General features: G+C 33.4%; 3 protein-coding genes across 4 annotated transcripts in view; 1 reads left to right on the top strand and 2 right to left on the bottom strand.

Annotated features, from left to right (window-relative positions):
* Positions 1-144: 144 nt before the first annotated feature.
* LOC125065516 (dnaJ homolog subfamily A member 1) lies at positions 145-3,719 on the bottom strand. The gene is made up of 8 exons (XM_047673197.1): positions 3,485-3,719; positions 2,917-3,123; positions 2,594-2,835; positions 2,338-2,496; positions 2,084-2,239; positions 1,627-1,798; positions 1,276-1,403; positions 145-809 (listed from the first exon to the last, which is right to left on the bottom strand). The coding sequence occupies exons 2-8, from the start codon at positions 3,113-3,115 to the stop codon at positions 660-662; spliced, it is 1,206 nt and encodes a 401-aa protein (XP_047529153.1). The 5' UTR covers positions 3,116-3,123; positions 3,485-3,719; the 3' UTR covers positions 145-659.
* Positions 3,720-5,519: 1,800 nt separating this feature from the next.
* LOC125065379 (ATP-dependent RNA helicase DDX54) lies at positions 5,520-11,803 on the top strand. The gene is made up of 13 exons (XM_047672946.1): positions 5,520-5,828; positions 6,074-6,253; positions 6,334-6,517; positions 6,622-6,968; positions 7,108-7,318; positions 7,679-7,797; positions 8,073-8,186; positions 8,382-8,573; positions 8,917-9,030; positions 9,153-9,304; positions 9,437-9,572; positions 10,160-10,301; positions 11,550-11,803. Exons 1-13 carry the CDS (start codon positions 5,631-5,633, stop codon positions 11,723-11,725), a joined length of 2,265 nt encoding a protein of 754 aa, XP_047528902.1. The 5' UTR covers positions 5,520-5,630; the 3' UTR covers positions 11,726-11,803.
* A 457-nt stretch (positions 11,804-12,260) lies between these two features.
* Positions 12,261-22,111, bottom strand: part of LOC125065121 (phosphatidylinositol 4-kinase beta) — a 28,836-nt gene continuing 18,985 nt past the window's right edge. For both annotated transcript variants that reach the window (XM_047672565.1, XM_047672566.1), the window contains exons 3-10: positions 21,893-22,093; positions 20,497-20,763; positions 20,113-20,292; positions 17,735-17,968; positions 16,229-16,407; positions 15,535-15,646; positions 15,267-15,408; positions 12,261-14,816 (exon numbers count right to left, since the gene is read on the bottom strand). In XM_047672565.1, the coding sequence (XP_047528521.1) occupies positions 14,635-14,816; positions 15,267-15,408; positions 15,535-15,646; positions 16,229-16,407; positions 17,735-17,968; positions 20,113-20,292; positions 20,497-20,763; positions 21,893-22,093 (1,497 nt within the window). In that variant the 3' untranslated portion in view covers positions 12,261-14,634. The remainder of the gene's footprint in view (positions 14,817-15,266; positions 15,409-15,534; positions 15,647-16,228; positions 16,408-17,734; positions 17,969-20,112; positions 20,293-20,496; positions 20,764-21,892; positions 22,094-22,111) is intronic.

Here is a 22,111-nt window from a genome sequence, read left to right as displayed (position 1 = left end):
TGTCTTGTTAAAATGTATACTAGGAATAATATAATTAAAAGGTTAATATTAATATTTTGTTTTATTTTTCTGTTTATTTAACATCTTGTTTCTATTGAAAAGGAGTTTGGAACAAAAGGAAAGGAATGAAAATAAAAAAAGATGAGTTTTCGAGAAGAGTTTATTTATGTAGGTAGTCTTTATAACTATAAAATTTAAGCAGTTTTATGGTTAAAACTTTACCAGGCCCATAATTTTTACTGTGTTGCCAATTTGAAAACATCTGTTCTATTTGGTTTACATAAGCTAGCTCAATCTAATTCGACTACATTGAATCTAATAATATTATTAGGCAAAAACCTGTCAATTACACACTACATTATGCTAGTTTTGACCAATCCCTACATTAAAGAAAATCACAGTGACAATAGCTTTAATCATTTTTAAACTAACTTTACCACACAATACATTAAAATCGACCTAAAATCGCAATCAAAAATTGGGTACTGTGTGTTTTGTAATCATAATACGGTGATAATATATAATGTTTATAAATATTATAAGTATACTGACATATAACTGCAATTCATGAAGACAGTAAACTTAGTAAAGGGATTAAATGATGCTATATCGGAGTATAGTTTTGCAAAAATATGCAGAGTACGTTGTCAATATGACTACTAGCCCGTAGCGCACTGCACGCGGTTGACGCCGGGGTGCTCGTCGTCCTCCTCGTACGCGTGCGCCTGGTTCGAGCGGCGCCGTCGAGACTCTTGCTCTGGATCCAAGTCCATCAGCATGCACTCTTCCGCCAACTCCGGAATTTCCACCTTTGTGTACATTTGATTTAATTATTTTGATGAACAATGACATCCATAAATACATTCAAGTAGTGTCTAACAAGCACTTTTAAAACTTATAAAAAATAATTTTATATGATTACTAAATGCAAGATGATAAGTAATATTTCTATGTGCTTTAATAGGTAATTTAAATTGTAATAAATAAAAAAAACAACATGTTACTATTATTAATAGCTAAAGTATAAAATGCATACATTATCATTTATTTATTATATATATAGAATAATAGTCACCTGAAAAAAAGAGGTGTGCAATTAGTGAGATTAAAATATTTGATGGTTATTTAATTCTTAACTATATAATTCTTAAATAATAATGTATGCATTGACATAAAAGAAAAGTTTCAGTGACATTGAAGGCTCCGTCTTAAGATCCCTGTGGGATATTGACAGAATATTACTTTATGTAAAATGTATATCAAGAAATTACTTACCCTTGGCCTAGCTGGGAGACAGTTCTCCAATGCTGGAATGACTTCATGCGGAATGCTATTAGGGAAATTAACTAAAAATTGTATAATAAGTTGTCCTTTGTCAAATGGATTCTTGTACATTGGCATACCTGTAAAATAAAAAAAAACAACTAATTAAAATATGTTTTACTTTTAAGTTAAAGTGTAATATTGCAAGTGCTACTGGTATTTTGTATATAAAGTAGTTTAAAGTTGAATGGTATCATTTAAATAAATGACCGTTAGAATTGCATAAAACCGTAATAAAATACCAATAATTTAACAGTATTAAAGATAAAATAGAAATAATAACAACATATAAATAATAATAACCTTCGTTCACAACACATTTAACTTCACCATGCTTTGTCACTTCTCCAGGTAATACTGTAATGACAATATCTCTATCATCTAAAGTTCTAATCACTTTCTGGAAACCACACAAAGATTCAACTAGCTCAATATTAAGTCTAACTATTAAATCATTGCCAGATCTTTTGAACACCTGAAACAAAAAGATTTTATATCATCTTGAAAACATTAGAAAAAATGTACTAATATCATTTCATTAGATAGTAAGATATATATATATATATATATATATTTTATCACAAAGAAACCAGTCATATTCTGCAAATAAATTTGTCAAATTGTTTCCATTCAGCCATTTGAGTAAACTTGAATAACAAGCACACAAACATTCACATTTAATATAATATTAATGTTCTAATGAAAATAGATTTCTATTATACCATCAAATAACCTACAAGATTAAAATTTGTATACTTACGTCATGCTCCTTCTCATCTAAAACAATAATAAGATCGCCAGCTTCCAACTCAGGCTCTTGATCACCTTCCCCACTAAATACTATCTTCTGACCATCAGTCATGCCCTTATCAACATGGACCTCAAGAATCTTTCGATCACGAACTGTTTTGCGTCCCTAAAACATTAAAAATTTAATTTTTTATTGATATGTCTACCAAATACTATATATTTAAATTTAAGCATGGGTAATTTTTTACCACAATAGATACTTACTTGGCAAACTTTACAGCGATCTTTGGGGTCAATTTTTTCTCTTTGACCTCTGCAATCTGTGCACATGGTCTGTATCTGCTGGATCATACCAGGTCCAAGTTGTTGTATTTGTAATTGCATACCTGTACCTCCACACGTAGGACAAACTTGTACTGCTCCCTATAAAATGTAGTACATTGAATTAGTTTGGAAATGTTAGTTACTAAATTTATAAAATGTTTAATTGTAATAAATGTATGATAATTTAAGATCAAACCTTTTTTCCACCTCTGCCTTCACATTTATCACAAATAACACTCTTCTGTAAAGCAAGTTTACGAACGGCTCCTTTGTATAGCTCTTCGAGGGTTACCGATAACTGGTGAATAACATCTTTGCCCTTCCTCTCTCGTTCACGTCGTCGTCCACCACTGAAGCCTCCACCGAAGAACATGTCAAACAAGTCCATAGGTGAGGAGTAACCACTTCCTCCACCTTCTTTCAAAGCTTGTTCACCACCTTAACAATTATTTAATTGTGAGTTTTATATATTTAGTACAACACATTACAGAAATAAATAAAAAATAGTTAAAAATTTACCTTGATCATAAATTTTTCTTTTATCAGGATTTGAAAGAACTTCATAAGCTTGTGAAATTTGCTTGAACCGCTCACCCTCATTTGGGTTCTTGTCAGGGTGGTATTTAAGAGCTAGTTTTCTATATGCCTTTTTTAATTCATCAGATGTGCAACTGGGTTTCACCCCAAGAATGTCATAGTATGTTGTTTCTTTCACCATTTTAATGCCTACAATTACACAATACATTAATTTAATTATAGAAAACATTATATTATTTTCAAAAAACTTCATTTGAAAGTATCTTTTTACTATAAATGGATTCATAAGAAATTAAAATAATACAATAAGATTTTATCGCCAGTATGAATGATACATTTCGCTTAAAGTATTGTCGATAGTTAATATATTAAGTCCTCAATTAACATTTACTAGACAGAATAATGATGATGATGAAGCAAAAAATATATTATTTTAAGGATAAAGGTTAGGTTTAAGGGAATTAAAACTTCTTGAAAACATGTAAGAGTATTATTAATACATCATTCTTATAAAGGCAATTTGGCCATTTGTTAAAATATTTTTTCTCACCTTTTCGGAATTTGATTTAACGAAACTACAATACAAAGTACGGTATATAAAAGCAACACTTGATTTTGCAATTTACGCACGCGAGTCAGAGAACGACTTTAGTTCACAAACATCGTATGACGTTTAATAGCAACTGGAACTGAATAGAGGTAGCGAGAACCTTCGAACTTATTCACTTCTGTAGATTATTCGATCGCAAAAAACGTGTTCGTTCGAGAAATTTCTACCTAGTATATATTTATTGTAGTCGGTGTTGTCACCATTAGAGCCATTCTTCCCTAAAAAATATTAATGAGTAGTAAAATTCAAGTAGCCTAGCTCTTAGATGCATTAGTGAAAATATCAGCAGTTTTCATAATAATTGAAATTTCAAATACGTAATTGATAATTAATAATAATTACATATTTTTTCTGTTAGCGGCATTTATTTATTTTTATTTTAAAACTAATTAATAAATGTAAACAATTACGTCTGCTCATCATTTGATATTGCAAGTATATATATATTCTAGTTTAATAAAAAAAAAGATATGGTTTTATTTCTAATATTTTGGCCCTAGGGAGGGTTATGGTTATGGGCACCTGATGCACAAATACCTGGTGTACACGGTGCCGATGGTAGCTAAGCCACTGACGTAGTTACCATCGGGCAAGGCGGTGAGCCTACAAACATACTCAATATTTTATTTCCCCAAAAAATGGGAAGAACACCTTTAAGCTGAACACTTATTTTATACTCTATGATTAATGATTATTCTAAATTCTAATCAGGAACTATCCAGATTTGAGATCAGTAACTTATTTATGTTGCGTTACTTAAATAAAAGTTTTAACAGTGAAAATATTTTGATTACTCTTACTATCTGTAAGGAAGATTTGTTTTATAAAATAATATTCTCTGCTTAAGGAGTTAATTATGACAACAATTTAAAAAGCACCATATCAGCAGTCTTTATATTAAATAATTAAATGTTAAAAAATAATAATTTCATAAATCGAAGTTTTACTTAGCATTTCATAGCAACTCCAATAAATAATAAGTTTAATTTTAATAGGTTAAACGACTGAAAATATAGTTAACAAAACCAAAATTATTTTACACTTGCAACGGAGTCATAGCATCCTTGCCAGTTGTCATGACAAAATATTATTGAAATTATTATTTGTCTTATAATTTTCAAGAAAGATGATAGTGACAATAGACAATAAATATTTTTTAAGCGATTAATAGTAAGTTATTTTGATTGGTTACTAGAAACTTAGCTGCACAATGTTTGCATAATGATTCTATCTATTGTTATATATCTATTGCTGGTAATCGAATTTTTCTCTATATTTTAGATTTCCTGTATTTATTTTTATTCTGATGCAGATTTATCGTTTCGTCGATCATCGATTTTTAACTAATTATAATGTCGTATGTCTGAATAAGTAGAATAAAATTTATTGACAGTTATTTTTAATTTGTCTATAATTTTAGACTTTCTTAATATAATAATTAGTTTTATAAGTAATAATATATTATGTTCTTTTGAAAAATCGTCACTATTATGAACTAGACAATATTTTCTCAAGGTGAATGCTGATAACCGACAAGGGACTTCGCCCGTTATCCTTAAACAAAGCCCAAAGAGAACTGGCGTACATTACAGCCATTTAATCTAACAGTACAGTAGTGTTAGTATATCGGACAACGTGTTAGTAAGGATAATCTTGTAATAATCTAAAACGATACGAAAATGTATATTTAGATATTGATTACGAGATTTCTTGCAATGTGTATTTTTTTCACACATCCATATATTTAATTATAAAAACAAAAGTATAGTAAAGTTACTTTGATAAGTATTAATAAATCTTGTAAAATAAATATTGTACGAATAAAACTAAATAATAAAAAAATGAGGCTATAATGACGAAGTATACCAACAAATTATTAAACCCTTAATTATATTAAATAACAAAAAAATATATTTTACCAACGTCAATAAAGACGTCGGTCGGATGGACAAAATTTGTCAATGTCAAAGGCATGTGACGGCTGTCATAATAATTAAGATTTCAAAACAAACTGAGTGCACGTGTATTTTAAGTATAATTTATACTAATGATATTTTCTCGATAATTATATTGAGAATAATACATCATGATTCAAACTCCAAAACTTGGGGATGAGCTCCCAGGTTTTGAAGTGCCTGTAAATGAAGATTCTGAGAAAAGCTCAGTGTCTAACAAAAAGCAAAAAAAAAGTTCTGGAGGTTTTCAGTCAATGGGTCTGAATTTTCTAGTGCTCAAAGGTATAACTAAAAGAGGATATAAGCAACCGACACCTATCCAGCGAAAGGTAGGAGTACATATATTCTTTTCATAACCTGAAAATTATTAATTAAATGATGTTTTGCGTCCCTTGTTAAAGTCATACGGAACTTATTTTAAAATAATATATTTTTTCTAGTTTGGATGTTTTAAAACATGTATATAAAATTGTTTCTTAATTAAACGAGCCTTTTAAGCACATTTATTGCGTGAATTTACTTTAAGATTAATTAAGTATTTATAAAAAAAATATTATAATTTAATCATTTTCAGACAATTCCTATAGCACTAGATAACAAAGATGTAGTGGCAATGGCCCGCACTGGATCTGGTAAAACTGCCTGTTTTGTCTTACCAATTCTCGAAAAACTTATGGCTCCTGTACACAAATCTCCTCAGGGAAAAAATCTAAGAGCTCTTGTTCTTTCTCCTACGAGAGAATTAGCATTGCAGGTATTTAATCGCTTGCCTTTCTCATTTTGATTGTTAAATTAATTTTCACTTCTGTTTGTTACATCTCATTTTAATTCTAGACATTAAGATTCATGCGGGAACTAGGCAAGTTCACGGGACTCACGTCCGCAGCTATTCTTGGTGGTGAATCTATTGAACAACAATTTGGAGTAATGTCGGGTGCTGCTCCTGACATTGTTGTTGCTACACCGGGTCGTTTTCTACATATATGTATAGAGATGAACCTCAAATTGGATAACATAAGTATGAAAGTCATCATATAAAGTAATAAATAAATAATTAAATATGGTTATTCTGTTATACATCAATTTATATTATTCATAAATTTTTAACACTATTTTTTACAGAAATTGTTGTATTTGATGAAGCAGATAGATTATTTGAGCTTGGATTTGGGGAACAATTACAAGAAATAGTTGCACGACTGCCAACCAATCGTCAAACTCTTCTATTTTCTGCAACACTACCTAAAATGTTGGTGGAATTTGCTCGTGCTGGTCTCAGTGATCCTGTCTTAATCCGATTAGATGTTGATTGGAAATTACCTTCAACATTATGGCTTGGCTGGATATATGTTAGATCTGAATTGAAAACAGCAGCCTTGTTAATGTTATTAGATAGAGTTATAACTCCTACCACCCCACAAGCTGTAGTTTTTGCAGCAACTAAACATCATGTGGAATACTTGTATTTGGTAACTATAATTTTAAATAATAATATACTTTCTCTATCAACACAATAAATTACAGTCAATGGCATTCTAGTCATTAGTAATAATGTTAAGGAATTAATGTAATGGAAACTAATTTTCAGTTTATCTGGGAAAATTTCAGATACTTCAACAAGCTGGCTTCTCATCAACATATGCTTATTCTGGTCTGGATGCTTCAGCCCGAAAGATTGCTCTTGGAAAATTTATGAATAAAAAATGCTCTGTTCTTTTGGTAACTGATGTTGCTGCAAGAGGATTGGATTTGCCATCATTAGATACAGTCATCAATTACAACTTTCCAGCAAAACCAAAGCTTTTTGTCCATAGAGTTGGTACGTAAGCATTTTTTGTTAGTACTCCTTATTATATAGTCTTGTGGTGCTCAACAAGTAGTTTTTGTCAACCTGTGTCCCAATGATTAATACCCCTTAAAGTAGTTATAGTCATAGTATGTACACCATTTTACGCAACTTTGTTTACGCGTTTCTGGGTGGTTAAAAAATTAGATATACAATTCAGAATTATGTTTTGAACCATTGCAATAAAAGTAAAAAAAAAGACAAATGTCCACCTCCAACTGTTAACGTAAAAGACATGTCAATGATAATGAATAAAATGGCACGTCCCAGTGGTACACTACTATATATCATATATGTACCATGAGTCGTGTGCGAGTGTGCGTTTGGGCGCAGGTCGCAGTGCACGCGCGGGGCGCGCGGGCCGTGCGCTGTCGCTGGTGTCGGCGGAGGACGTGGCGCACTTACTAGATCTGCACCTCTTCCTTGGCACGCAACTCATTTCTCCAGAGGAGGTTGGGTTTTTTTTACTCTAGATGAGTAGACTTTAGTTTAAATATTTTCGAAATCTAGAACACTACATATATGTTTTTAAAGCAATGAAAAAAAAGAATTCAATCTGAAAAAGTAATCATAAAATTTAACTTTAATTCAAGTAGAATGTACAAAATTTTAAATCAAATATTAAGTTAACAAGGCCAAATTTCACTTAAATTATTTAAAATGCTTTTTGCGTGCCATGTAGGTACTATATATGAAACTCTTTCTAAGTTGTAAACATATTTTATAGATAACAGAATGTGGAGACGAGTGTCCTAGCGGCGTGTGGGGAAGCTTACCCATCAGCGCGCTGGAACTCAGGCATCAGGATGTCATGACCTGGGAGAAGAACATCTCGGAGATCGTGAGAAATCATTATTGTCTGCTAGTTCATAAACCAATAACTGTATACTCTTGTAACAAAATATATAAATTGAAATGACTTTTAGGAGAACTAAGATACGATACTATACAGTAACTATCGTTCGTAATCCAAGACCATGTAACAAAATAGTGTAGAATGGTAGTAACTGATACATCGAGTTGTTCTCGGTTACAGGAGGAGGCGAGTCGCGTGTGCGGGCGCGGCTGGCAGCAGTACGTGCGCTGGCGGGAGGCCGCGTCGGCGGAGGCCAACCGCAGAGCCAAGGCCACGCCGCCGCCCGCGCGCCCGCACCCCTTCCTGCGCGACCGCCACGAGCGCGTCGGCGCCGACCTCGCAGAGCAGATCCGAAACTACACGCCGAAAGGAGTGAGTCGCTTCATGCTCTATCCGTATCATATGATGGAAAGAGAGCAAGCGTCGACGGCGTTACTCACATCTCTCACTAATCCTTACAACAATATATGTATGTATACGACTGGTCTTACGACTACAAGTCTCGTGGTCGTGTCTCCCCACAGTGTACAAGGTTGGTGCATTCGTAGGTCATAGAGCGTGAAGAGTAAAGACCGTTGTTTCGCCGAGTGAGTCGTTTGGATAATCTGCTTCTTAAGTACAAGAGCGCCTATTTATACTAAATTTATCGTTTACTAGACTTCACACACATAATATATAATGTAGCGAATATCTCATCTCTCATGCTTTATTTCAGACAATTCTTGAGCTGACGGGAAAACAGGATTCACCGATGTACCTCGCCATGAAAGCAAAGCGACGCGTGCACGGAAAAACTATTCAGAAAACAAGGGAAAATAAAAATCTACAGGTAATTTTCTATAGCAAGTATATTTATATTCATATTTAGATAGCAAAAATTTTTCTAACATATACATATATTTAATGGATAATTTGCTTTCTAATAAATTAATGATGTTAATTATGTCTTAGGGAGATGGAATATTAGAAGAGAATATCAACATGAATGCCAATAACGGCCACGATATTCACAAAGCGGCAGGTGTAAAGAAAAAGAAAAAGATTGTACAACGCGATGAAAACTATATACCTCATTTTGCTAGCGACCAACATACAGAGGCCGGGTAAGTGCATTATTACGAACCACGATTTTGTTAAATATGCTTAAAATAAATTCTTATATGAGGAGCAAAGTATTTGGTTTATCTGCGCCGTTACAATCAACTGTAAATTCATGGGCGTTACATTTGTTGCAGCATGGCGGTGAACTTCGCGTCGAGCGCGTCGTCGGCGGAGCTGGAGCTGCGCGGGGACAGCGAAGTCGGCCTGCGCCAGCGCCGCGCGCAGTTGCGCTGGGACCGGAAGCGCAAGCGCATGGTGCACGTTGACCCCGTGCGTAATCGTTTACCTTTATCATACTTCATTATTTATTTATTGCATCTTTATTTAAAGCGTTATTACAAAGTCCCACAAAACCAGGTGACGGTTTCACTGCGAGATCCATAATTGAGTCTTGTATTACAAAACTTTGTTTACATGCTAATTATGAATATATACCTAATATTTTATTGAGTTACTTAAGATTAAAATGCACATAACAACAGTATAACTAACTAAGATTTAATAAATATTATTTCGGAAAAATATAAAATAAAATATAATCATTATATGTATTTTTATATACATTTTTATTACATATTATGGGCGTTTTCCATGGGTATAAAATTTGAAATAATAGTTAAGGTATTTTATAGCTTAAGGCTGTTTGCAGATGAAATAGTGGAACCTTGAACCAATTGTTAAAAAATACTCTAAAATATATAACCATACATTATCTTTTTGCCCATATAATTGGATCTGTGAGTCATATGTAAAAAACTTAGAATTCTATAATTATACTGGGTTATTTCATCTCATATATTTGTATATAAATCACATAATCTTCATATGCATATATTAAAATTGTCGATGGTACCCAGGACGGCGGTCGCAAGATGATTCGTACGGAGAGCGGCGGGCGCGTGCCGGCGTCGTTCCGCAGCGGCCGGTACGACGCGTGGCGCGCGCGCAACGCCACCGACGACCACGACGACGAGCACGACGGCCAACGCCCGAAATCAGGTGACGCATCATCCATTCCCAATTTATTAGGGTATGGACTGCCTCGTCAAGTGGCATATATGCGGTAGCTGGATTCTGGAATCTTGTTCACTTCAGTGTCTAAGAAAGCACGTAAACCCGTTGGTCCTGCGCCTGAAATTTTTCCGACCGGCATCGGAACATGAGAATGAAGAAATAGAGAGTGCGACGGTGTTTGCGTTACACACACACACACATTTCAGTTCTATAATATGCCCTGCGTCTTGGCCTTTCTCATTTGAGATTTCAAAAAATGATGTTTACATTTGTCAATACTAAGTACAGATGTAGTGAATAATCCTTTCCTTTCGTATTTTCTCGGAAATGTTCGTTTTTGTCTTACTACTTCACTCGCACTCAGTACCCATCGAGACAACGTAGGGAACGGTCGCATTGCAAGAGGAAGTATCTATATAGAGTAGTTAATACCACAGAAATATTTTGTTGATATTTATGTTAGATTTTGTGATAAACTTCATGGACTCGTGTTTTAATGCAGGCCACCTATATTTTGATATACTTTTTACATTTCACTCTTGTCTGTCATTTTTGTAAATAATAAACATTGATTTTATTCGATCCACATTAACAAATCATATTTATTTATATAAATTTCTTTGCTGGTATGTTTTGTTTTATGTTGAGGTGTCTTTTTTGTTATGTCATAGTATTTTTAATTAATTACAAAAATTTATTGTTATAAAAAGATCTGCAAAATCCTACTGTAGTTTTGACTTATAGTTAGACTTTTGGGGTTCCAATCCTTATAGAATCATTAGATCATCTCAACCGGAATTTGGTTTTTATCAGTGCGTTTTATTGAAATAAAACGTCCTCGGTAACTAGTTATATTTTTGTTTACCTAACGAATTCTTTATATGATAGAACCGTGGTGGTTTTAACATCTCATTGTAATATACGTCAAACGGGCAGTTTGACATTTGACATTGATAAATTAAGTATGCGATTTATTTGATACCTACACGTAATTTAATAATACAGTAATTCATAGACACATCGGCACCATTCGGGTGTTATCGTTGTTCCGAGTTTTGCCGATAGGAAAGGATTATTCACTACATCTGTAAATCATTTTAACATTATTCTTAATAGTAATATAATAATTAATAACGAATAATACAGACAGAAGCGAATTAACAAAACATATTTACCAAACATTGTAAATAATACGTGCACAGATTTAATAATACAAATTTTTTTGTTTTTTAGTATCAGAATTCCGACCGCGCTGGGTAAAACACAACGAACGTGTGGCTAAGAAGAAATCGGAGGCATCTTCGAAAGAATTCCGCGATAAACAGCAGATTGTAAAGGAGCGCTTGCGTAAAGATAAAATTAAGCAAAAGCTTAAACATAAAAAGGGTCTTAAGAAGAAAAAGAAGTAAATATTGTATGATTTTCCTATTAAAGTTATATTATATATTTTATATATTTCGTTTTATTATATAAAAACAATAGTTATGTAACTGGTAAAGCAAAAAATAATAAACATCTTACTTCGGCCAGACTTTGATTAAAGTGAAAAAATCTCTTGGAAGTCGATTGACTGATGTTAAACATAAAGAGAAGTTACCGAACCGGTGTGATGATACGACTAGTGATACCAGCATTATATTCAACTATAATAAAATATTTTTTCTAAATATTATATTTATATACCTAAAAATATATTAATTATATAGCAACTAACAGTTTTACCTATAAAAGTGGATTAAGAGTTGTCAAATGTAACTAAATCTGTGTTAAATTAAACACCTGCTAGGTTTACGTTTATAGGGTGGTAAGGATTAGGGTGGGGTAAAGTTAGGACACTAATAATGAAAGGCAATTAAAAAATTGATATATGTATATTATTTAAAAAAAATTAAGGTAATCAATCATAAATGTAATCTATTAATATTTATCTGTACATGTTGGATAAATAACATGAATTATTAATTTTGAAGACAAACATTATCATTTTATGAAACAAATATATTTACAAACTAAATATTCTAACTAAAATTTTCAAAGTATAATGAGCTACTTTGAATAGCCGTAATGAGATATTACAAATGAAAGGAAAGAGGACCAAACTAATGATAATGTAAAAACAATTTTTTGATATTTTGAATTTCCACTATCATTTTTAACGAAAGTATATTTAATTAATTCAATACCTTAGAGTACAAAACGCATGACATATTAATGGTGTCATTATATATTTTTAAAATCAATACATCGGATAAGCTATTATATTATAACACAAACACAACATAAAGCCACAAGCTTTTACATCACTTTCCAAATCAAACCTTACATTTTTCATTTTATTCAATGTCATTTATATTATACAACGGAAGCAAAATTTGATATAAGCAAATTTGTTGAACGTTTTAGTATAATTCAAACAGCAGATTTATTGTCGAAAACGCTCGAATTTGCTATATAGTGTCATTTCGGAAAGTACACATCGGAAGAATCAGAAATGTTGTGATTGTGAGTGTTTTAAAAGTACCGAATGGTTGTAGAATTTTGACGGAATTAAAAAATATCATTGACATTTGGAATCTATACATTTCCGATAATTCAAAATTATCGATTACCTCGATGTACATATTTAGGTATTAAATTTGCTATTAAACTCTAGCACGACAGAAAAACGAACCCTATTTTACATTTTCCAGTCAAAATACAATGGTATTAGTACACGGTTTGGTGTTTTAGCATACCTATCTAATCAACAATAAATTCATTTATTATTATTAATAATAATAGTTTACTAACTAGATCATGCTTTCTCTTATCGACATTTTGGCGATTGTCTGCGAACAACTTTGGAAATCACGTTCGTAATTTATTCAAAAACAATTTTATATGTACATGTTAAAACTTAAATTTATTTCAATATAGAACCTAAATCTAACCTCTTTTCATCCGTGAAACAATCAGTCTTCTCATTGCAAAAATTATCGATCTCTTAATATTTACATTTTCAAGTTTCAATTTATATGCAATATATAGTGGACATAGACCGAGAAAACTAGCCAGTGAATATTTTCGTACGATTTCTTGAACATTTTGCGTTGTTTTAATATTGACTTGTTCATGTTCATTTTAGTTTTCAAGAAATTTATTAAAGTGCTATGTGAAATTCTAGTTACTATAATGGACGGGACAAAGTGTGTTTCCATTTTTTTATATTGAGCGAAAAATGTTATGTTAACCTACTTGTTCAAAATAAAATATAACTTAAAACAATCTCTATTTGAAAATATTGGAATTACGAACAATATTTGTTTAAAGAATATTTTGCAAAAATAAATATATTTTACGAAAGTGTCTACTACAAATGTAAATTGTGTAGAAGTATCAGTGTGATGTGTGTTCGTGATAACTTATATCTGATAAGCCTTCGCATACCATTCTGATTGTTCGGTCTCAGGAGGGTATGGCACTAAAATTAAAAAAATCTGTAACGTCATTTAGACGTTAAAGTAAATAAATATAACGATTATTCTAGTCCCATTAAAAAAAATCTTTACATGATACAATAATAAAAATTAAAGGCTAATTTACAGACTCTTGCATATGAACCTAATACAAATCTATTTAAAGTATAACCTGACAGAGCAAATATTAGAATTTTATTATAGATTCAATAATTTATATCATTCTATTCTTTCAATAACCATACATTACATTACTCTTTAAACCACACTTATTACATGTCACACTTTTTATTATATACGGTTCGCTCCGAAGATGTAATAATCATTTACTAAAATCATTTTCAAGGAATTGCTGTTAAAATGTTTATAAGTTATTGTAATATTTTTCAACATTTCTTTCACATTTTATCTTTTTTATATTTACTGATTTTATGATAGATGATAGATGAATTTGATATCAAAAACGATTCGTGTACATTTTGGATGGAGCTATAGTTTTTAAAGTGAATAAGAAATGCAAGTCACCATCTCTTCGAATTCTTATGTATTCATTTTACGCAACGTCATCTGTGGTTATGCATAAGTTCGAGTTCGATTATTTTTTTGTAGTGACGAAAATTTTCATTAATTCGCTTAGCGGAAGTTTGTTAAATTATTAAGATACAGTATTTTTCAAGTGAAAAAGAAGAAAACGGATTATCGAATTGATTGTACATAGTGGTTAAGAGTTAAGTGACTCGATTGCGAGTCGGTCAGCACTGCGATTGTAAAAATAGAGGATGCTACGGAGCATATGATACTACAGACGTGAGTCATAGTGTTGTCTGATGAGCGGCGGTAGTCAGCGCAGGGCGCAGTGCGCGCTATAGGATCCCGTTGGTGTAGTACTGGTAGTTGTCGTAGAGGCGCGTGCTGAGCGAGTGCAGCGCGTCGCGCACGAGGCGGTCCACGAGCGCCCGCAGCTGCGGCTCCGTGCGCCCGAGGTGGAAGCGGGCGCGGAACGCAGACACCGCGCTGCTGCTACGCAGGCACGCCAGCTGGCCACCTGTGGCAATCGTTGGAATTACTGTTTTATTCAATAGCAGTGATCACTACATCATTTTTTTAATGAATACATATACTTTTATAAAATAAAGATAGTTTTCGTTTTGGAATCTTTTCTATCCAAAATGAACTACGCTACTGAAAACTGAACTACATACATCTAAAGCCATTTACCTGCATAGTAATGACACGGTTGTCGTAGCTAACAAAGTTAGTTAGTCAAAATGTTCGGTGTAAATATTGACACATTTAATGAATGTCGCTCCTTTTTTTATCGTTTACTACGCTAATGCGAAATTGGAGCGTTCTTAAGGCATTACATACATACATAAGACCCGTAAGTGTCTAAGAGCTTTATTTAGTGAGAGCGACTTTGATGTTTTATAATTTTGCACTTTTAGATTATTTTTACACTTATTGAGATATAAAAGTAGTCTTAATATCAACGCACCCATCCGCATAACGTCGACAAGATGTATGATCTGGTCGCAGTGCTTGCGTGCCGCAATGAGACCGCGCAGGATGAGAATCTTGAAGTACGCGAACATGTCCGAACTTTCACCGTCCATCACTTCGACAAACTCGCTTGTCAGCTTAAAAAATATTGTAAAATATTCTTACTAAATATTCTAAAACAATTTTATAAAGAATAGTCAATTTTACGAGTGCACTGACATCACATAAATATAATACATATTTGAATATTATTCAATATTCACCTTAAAGGGAGAACTTTCAAAACCTAAGTTTTTCGGTGATATGGAGAAAATAAATCCAAAATCTATGTGAATGATGTGCCCTGCACTGTCCAATAAAATGTTCCCATTGTGTCTGAAAAATAAAATACAAAATTGATGTGAGTACTATTTGTAGTGCCCCGCACTATCAACTTTTACACATAAATATAAACCAAAACATCCTTATTTCAAACATTGAAAAGAGATGAACTTCTACGCAAAGTTTAATCTCCAATTTTAACCTCTAAAAGTTTAACTTTAAAAATCCTTTCAGTGATTATCAACATTGCATATTCAACTCCTAGGCAAAATTTTATCCCGTTGGAGCCGCTGGTTTAGGCTATGCGTATGTTAGTCAGTCATGTAAAATTTTTATAAAATTTAGATTAATATTATAAGAAAAAAAGAATCAGTTGTCTATTATGCGGTCACCTTTAGAAGAAAATTTTGTTCCGAATCGATGATTTGTTCTTAAAAGAACCGACAGAAATATTCTCAGACAAACAAAAACCACGATTGACGAGAAACAAATAAATTAATTACTTTAATACATATACACTAAAATATAATTTTAATGTCATATCATTTAAATGTAACCGCGCTTAATAGTTTAAATTATAGTTCAATTAAATATTAAATATTTATTAATTTTTTGTATATAACGGTCGCTTATAACCTGTCTTTCAGTTGTAAGAGGTAGCTTGTGAGAGCGTATGCGGCGGCAGATTGGACGAAGTTCTTTTGTGCTCGCAGGAAGCCCTCGCTGTTGGGCGGCCCATGCTCGAGTTCCAACCACGCACGAAGTGATTTGCCGGATTGCTTTTTGATCTGATGTAGTGACACTGAGTTCAGCACCTGAACAAATAAAATGTAATTAATAAATAGACACCCGAGACGTACGGAAGAGCTCGGCTGAGCAGAGATAGATTGCATGTCAAATTATTATATTCATTGATGCTTTAAACTTATCGGAAATTCGGACTATTGTATATATTTAATAGTCGCGACGGCTGTGACTTGAAAACGTGAAATTAAACCAGAAATGCTCCCACGGCGGTGATGGACATCGTGAGGAAACATCACGTAGGTTACAGATAAATAACTATCCAACAATACGGTGGTTGTTGTTATGTATGTGTATCTGTGCGGGATGCATCAGTTTTGTTTAATCTATATGAACAATAAACCAATGCATTGCCAATCGCTGGTTGACCTGCTCAGAGTATCCCAGTTTATTGCTATCGAAGAAGGAATCAAGATAAATAATCTTTAGATTTACGTACGTCACGCGATTTGGTAATAGCTCAGAGATAATACTCACCGCTATTGATTGATCTTTATTCAAAATGTAACATTAAACTTTTTATATCCGTTTTATTTTACTTCCAAAGAACCAAAAGTTTCGTCGACGTTATAAACGGCATTTGATTGTTTGTGGTTGAAATAGATTGGATACAAATATTAAGTAGGATTAATTTATACTTTTTAAGAACGACGAATAGTCTCACTTATTAAGTTCTGATACAAATTGGTGGTGGTGGGTATGAAGTGGGCTACAATCCACGTATTATATTAAAATTTACTAATTAAACCAGGATTGCGATTATTTAAAATCTTTAACGTTGTGTGACACTTTTTGGTTGACTTTTTAGTAATAGTTACATATAATAGAACGATTCTCCTTTTAAATATTAGCATATCACGTGAAGTTTATCCGCGTTTATAAAGGTCAAGCTGAATATTTCGTTAAAATTATAACGTAAATTATTGTATGCAACTGAATCTAGGGAAAATATATTGATTATTGAAACTAGCTTCGTTCGACGACGGGAAAGCCACTGAACTTATGCTTGAACGTAAAATAAGATCGCGATAAGATTAATTTGAACCTAATACGTCACCTTCCTTTAATGTATTTTATTAAAATATAAAAACATAATTTAATAAATCACATTTACATTTTAATATTGTAGCGATAAATACTTTTGTTTATTTTTTATAAGGAACACCAAAATAATTAAGTCTGAACCTAGTATTTAATTTACTGGCTACTGGGACTGGCCGTACATTTAAGGTAAATTTGTCTCCTCGCAACATCGCGGGCATAAACTAGCACTAACGTAGAGCACCTTGGTGCCAATGCTGCAAGCCAGTTAACAACGTTTCAGAGGGCGCAGCGTACCGGCTGGATGAGGCCGCTCTCGCGGTCGAGGCACAGGATCTCGTAGGGGCGCAGGCGCAGCGGCACGCGCTCCAGCTCCCACACGGCCTGCAGGCGCCGCAGCAGCTGCGCCGCCAGCATCTCCTGCCGCAGGTCGTCGCCCACCTTCACGATGCAGCCCAGCAGCCGCCAGCCGCCCAGCGAGCCGTACGGCGAGATCGAGCGCATGCGAGCCAGCTTGCTCTCCCACGATTCCTATTCCGAACGATCATATTTAGACTTGGACTGACCATAATCATTTTCGACTACGTTAAAATAAGTCACAGATAGACATATTATTATATAGAATTTAACCCTTGCCACCTTGAAAATTTGTACTTTTATAATTATAAATAATATAAAAACTATTATATGTAATAATATTATCAGTGATACTTCTGATGTGAATCTCAAAAGAAATTTCAAACAACCTAAAATAATTACGTTATAGCCGTTGTCTGTAGAATTCAGTGTGGCTCATTTAAATATTTTTTTAAATACAGACACAAACGTCACAATACCGCGCGAGAAAAATTGTTTAATTCTCAAGAATTAAATGAAATTTTCTTTTTACCAATTATTATCAGAAAATATTGACCTCTAAAATGTTTAACAGTTCTACTAACAATATTTATATAATTTGATCATTTAAAACGATTACAGCAGATTTAATTGTGTGATTATTCAATATTTAATTGCTATGTTTTAAACATTGATTAATATTCTTCATTGATGATTTATTACAAATAACGGTCGCATCGCGTGTAACCTCGCCCTATGGGATTGATTCGTGACTAATACTTGCTAGATTGTGGTTTCCCCGTTTTACAAATATCGATTTATACCATAGTATAATTAAGTTGTTAGTTTACGAAATAATCTATTTACATTTATTCTCAAATATTATTAAATAACTTATATTATTAAGTATTATTAACCTGAATACCTAAAGTTAAAGTTTGACTGGTAGAATAATTTGCTATATACGAGTATATACGTAATTTAAATTTAACACATCTATCTGATTTTGATTCGTGTTCGCTCGCTAGCAATCGCGAGAACGATGCAGGGAATTGATAAGTGTGAATGGGAAAATCCCACCAATAAAAATGTTTTTATAAGTTTCATTCGATTTTTGAAATATATATTATATATATTGTCTTTGGTATCTAAACTGTTGATATATAAAAATGAGACGGTATAGTTATTGCTATCATCACTAGTTTTCTTTATAAGGATCAAGAATAATATTCTTGAAATTGATTCTGTACTGTAATTGGGGGGACTAACAGTCCCCCTAATTGAAGTAAAAATTTCCAAAACTCCTTTATAAGCGGACAATTACCTGATAAAATGAACCTAAGACCTAAATTTCAACTTTTTAGACTGAATCGTTTTGGCTGTGCGTTGATAATAATTACAAACGATTTTATAAGTATAAGATATTCAATTCGTTGAGCCACGAAGCGTGAAGTATCCGGCGTCAGCCTTATGTTAAAGAAGCTTGTATTCATTCAGTAAGTACCTAATTATCGGTGGTTAGTTTTGACCTTGTCGTTAACTATCTACAGCATTTAAGTTTTAAAAATATATGTGAGTGAATATTTGTAATTAACGAGAGAATTGTTTTGGTCAAATTTAAATTAAAATGTATGTACGTACTTATGTCTTGTGTGTGCGCCCGCGTGCGTTTGTTTGAATAATATTTAGTTTGACGATTGGAATGAATCATTAAGTTATTAAAACTCTTTTATCGAATGTTAAATATAAATTAAAGATAATTATTCTGTAAGATTAGATAACATTCTAATTTTTTACGTAAACATTTATATTATTATTATTATTGTTTATGTTTTACTATAATTTCAGTCCGCCATGAGAAACAGCCGTACTGCGATCAGGATATACTGGGTAGTTCCTAATACGTTAGGTATGCGGTCACTATCTAAGTATAAAAAATTAAATAGAAATGTTACAAAGTTGTAAATTTATAAAATCATTGAAACTACGTTCTAATCTATTTCAAGTGCAAGTTATTTTATAATAATTATTCCTAATAACCCCAAAATATAATAATCTTATTCTATATTATTGAAATACTTCTTTTGAAAATATCAAATGCTTCACATAGTTTAAACACGTGAAAGACTCTCAATACTAGAAATCTATACAAACACTAGAAACAAGTCTTAGGGACACTGGTCAGTGAGTTGCAGTGAGACCTACTTCTACAGAATGTTACCCCTAGGACTAACTTTAAAATTCCTTAAATGTCGATTTGAAGCCTCTAAAGTTTTTGTGCTACACCCTGTGAGGGCAAAACCCCCGAGCTGGCGCCACTGGCTGGGGGCCTGTAGTACCTTGAGCGCCAGAGCGGAGGGGTCGGCGGGGTCGTGGCGGAAGGCGTTGGGCGGCGGCGCGGCGGTGGCGTCGGCCAGGCGGCGCCGCACCTCGCCCGCGCCCACCGCCAGCGACTCGCGCGAGCCGCACGACGACGTCGACTGCGCAGACGTCACCGACAGCGCCGACAGTGCCGACACCTGCGACAATATTTACTATGTCTCAACGATTATTGGCCTATTGTTCTTCGTCATGCTATTCTTGAGATACGCAAACGAATACGTTTCGTATTGAATTGATTTAATCGATTTGTATTTTGTTATAATTTGAATCTTTTTTATATGATTTCAATATATCAGTCTCTATAATCTGGATATTTATGACATAAAGCTACGGTGTCATACTTGCGATAAGCAATCGGGCGCCGGTGGTTTAGCGGCGTACTGCGTGCTGAGCTCCTCGTCGTCGTGGCTCCAGCAGTCGCCTGCGTCGACGTCATCGAGCGCCGAGTAGAGCGAGAGCGCCGGCCACTCCGGCACGAGATTCTCTTCGCTCTTTGTATGTCTGATCGGGGGCGAGTGCGGCGCGGGAGGGGCGGGCGGCAACAGGCGGGGCGGGAGAGGTTCGTGCCCTTCTGTCTCCAGCACTTCAACGTACATTATGTACGGAGCCTGTGAAAAAGGGGTATATGAAACGTTTCTTTTTCAATGTAAATGTAGGAACTTTTGTGTATCGACGGCTAACTCAAAAAAATATATTTTTACTACACGGCGATCACCCTACTTTTTTCTTACTTAATTACTTACATAATTTTTCTCTTATCCATCGACACATGTTTAAACCGCAGGGAGACAGAATTTCGTAGACTTTTACGACCTGCCTGTGGCTAGCCTTAATGTGTGCGGAATTGATAGAACCGCTTAACAAAAATTCCCTAGTCTATTCTTACGGCACTCATTGGTTGATATGGGTGGCTTTCAACTCAGACGTATAACATGGTTGTATATCTACAGCCTTGCAAATTTATATAAATATTAGTTAATCACATAATAATCGCAATACTGTGAATAAATTTAAACATTTCGATTTTCACCCACTTCGAGAAGTGAAATTTCGGAAACTTACGTAAGTCAAATTGAAATACAAACATCTTATATTAGATCTTTGAAAATCTTCGGAACCTAATGCGGTCTACATTAGAGTTCCTTATCCTATAAATAATAACTTTAATTTTGATTAAAAAAAACCGTTAATTTGAATTCGTAATTAGAACATTAAAACATATTGTTAACACAAATGTTCGTATTGCGAACAAATTAACTGTTGAGTGACGACAGATGCCGGTGACATCAATACATTACTTATGATAATCAATTTGCAAATATAAATGCCGCACATTTTGTTTATGTAAATTAAAAGTCTCTTTGAAAGATACTAAAAACCAAATTCATTATTTTCACGGCGTTTAATATAAACGATTTTTTCATAAATGTATGTAGGTTATTTTATATTTTTAAACGAAAAACGTCTTCGGCATTGCGTGATTTCAGATTTTCATTTTTAATAGCACATTTTTTTTCTAACTACAAACTGTTTTCGAATAGTTTTAATGGTTATTAAGTAGAATATTTAACGAATACGAAAGTGTGAATGTCTAATGATTGCATTATGAATTATAATTTTAAATGGTAATTTAATACTAAAATTCATAATATTAATATAACATTTCCTAATTTCACTATACTATTAGGAATAGAAATATATAGAAAGACTTAAACTTACAATCGAAAAACTGTATACCTTATCTTTGCTGTTGAGTACAGCAGCGGCGTGAGACGGTATTCTCAAGACGTAGTGAGATTTCTGATGCAGAGGTAACCAGACTCGAGCTGGTAAATTAAGGTCTAAGGTGGCCAACTCGGCTCGAAGACGGCCATTCCGTCGTTCTTTATCTGCCACCGTGGCAAGTTGTCGGCCAATGTTCGTGAGAGCTGTGAGAAACTGAAAAAAACATTAGCT

Source organism: Vanessa atalanta, chromosome 7 (assembly GCF_905147765.1).
Source record: "Vanessa atalanta chromosome 7, ilVanAtal1.2, whole genome shotgun sequence".
In the NCBI taxonomy this organism is placed as follows: domain Eukaryota; kingdom Metazoa; phylum Arthropoda; class Insecta; order Lepidoptera; family Nymphalidae; genus Vanessa; species Vanessa atalanta.
This window is presented reverse-complemented; position numbering and strand designations above follow the sequence as displayed.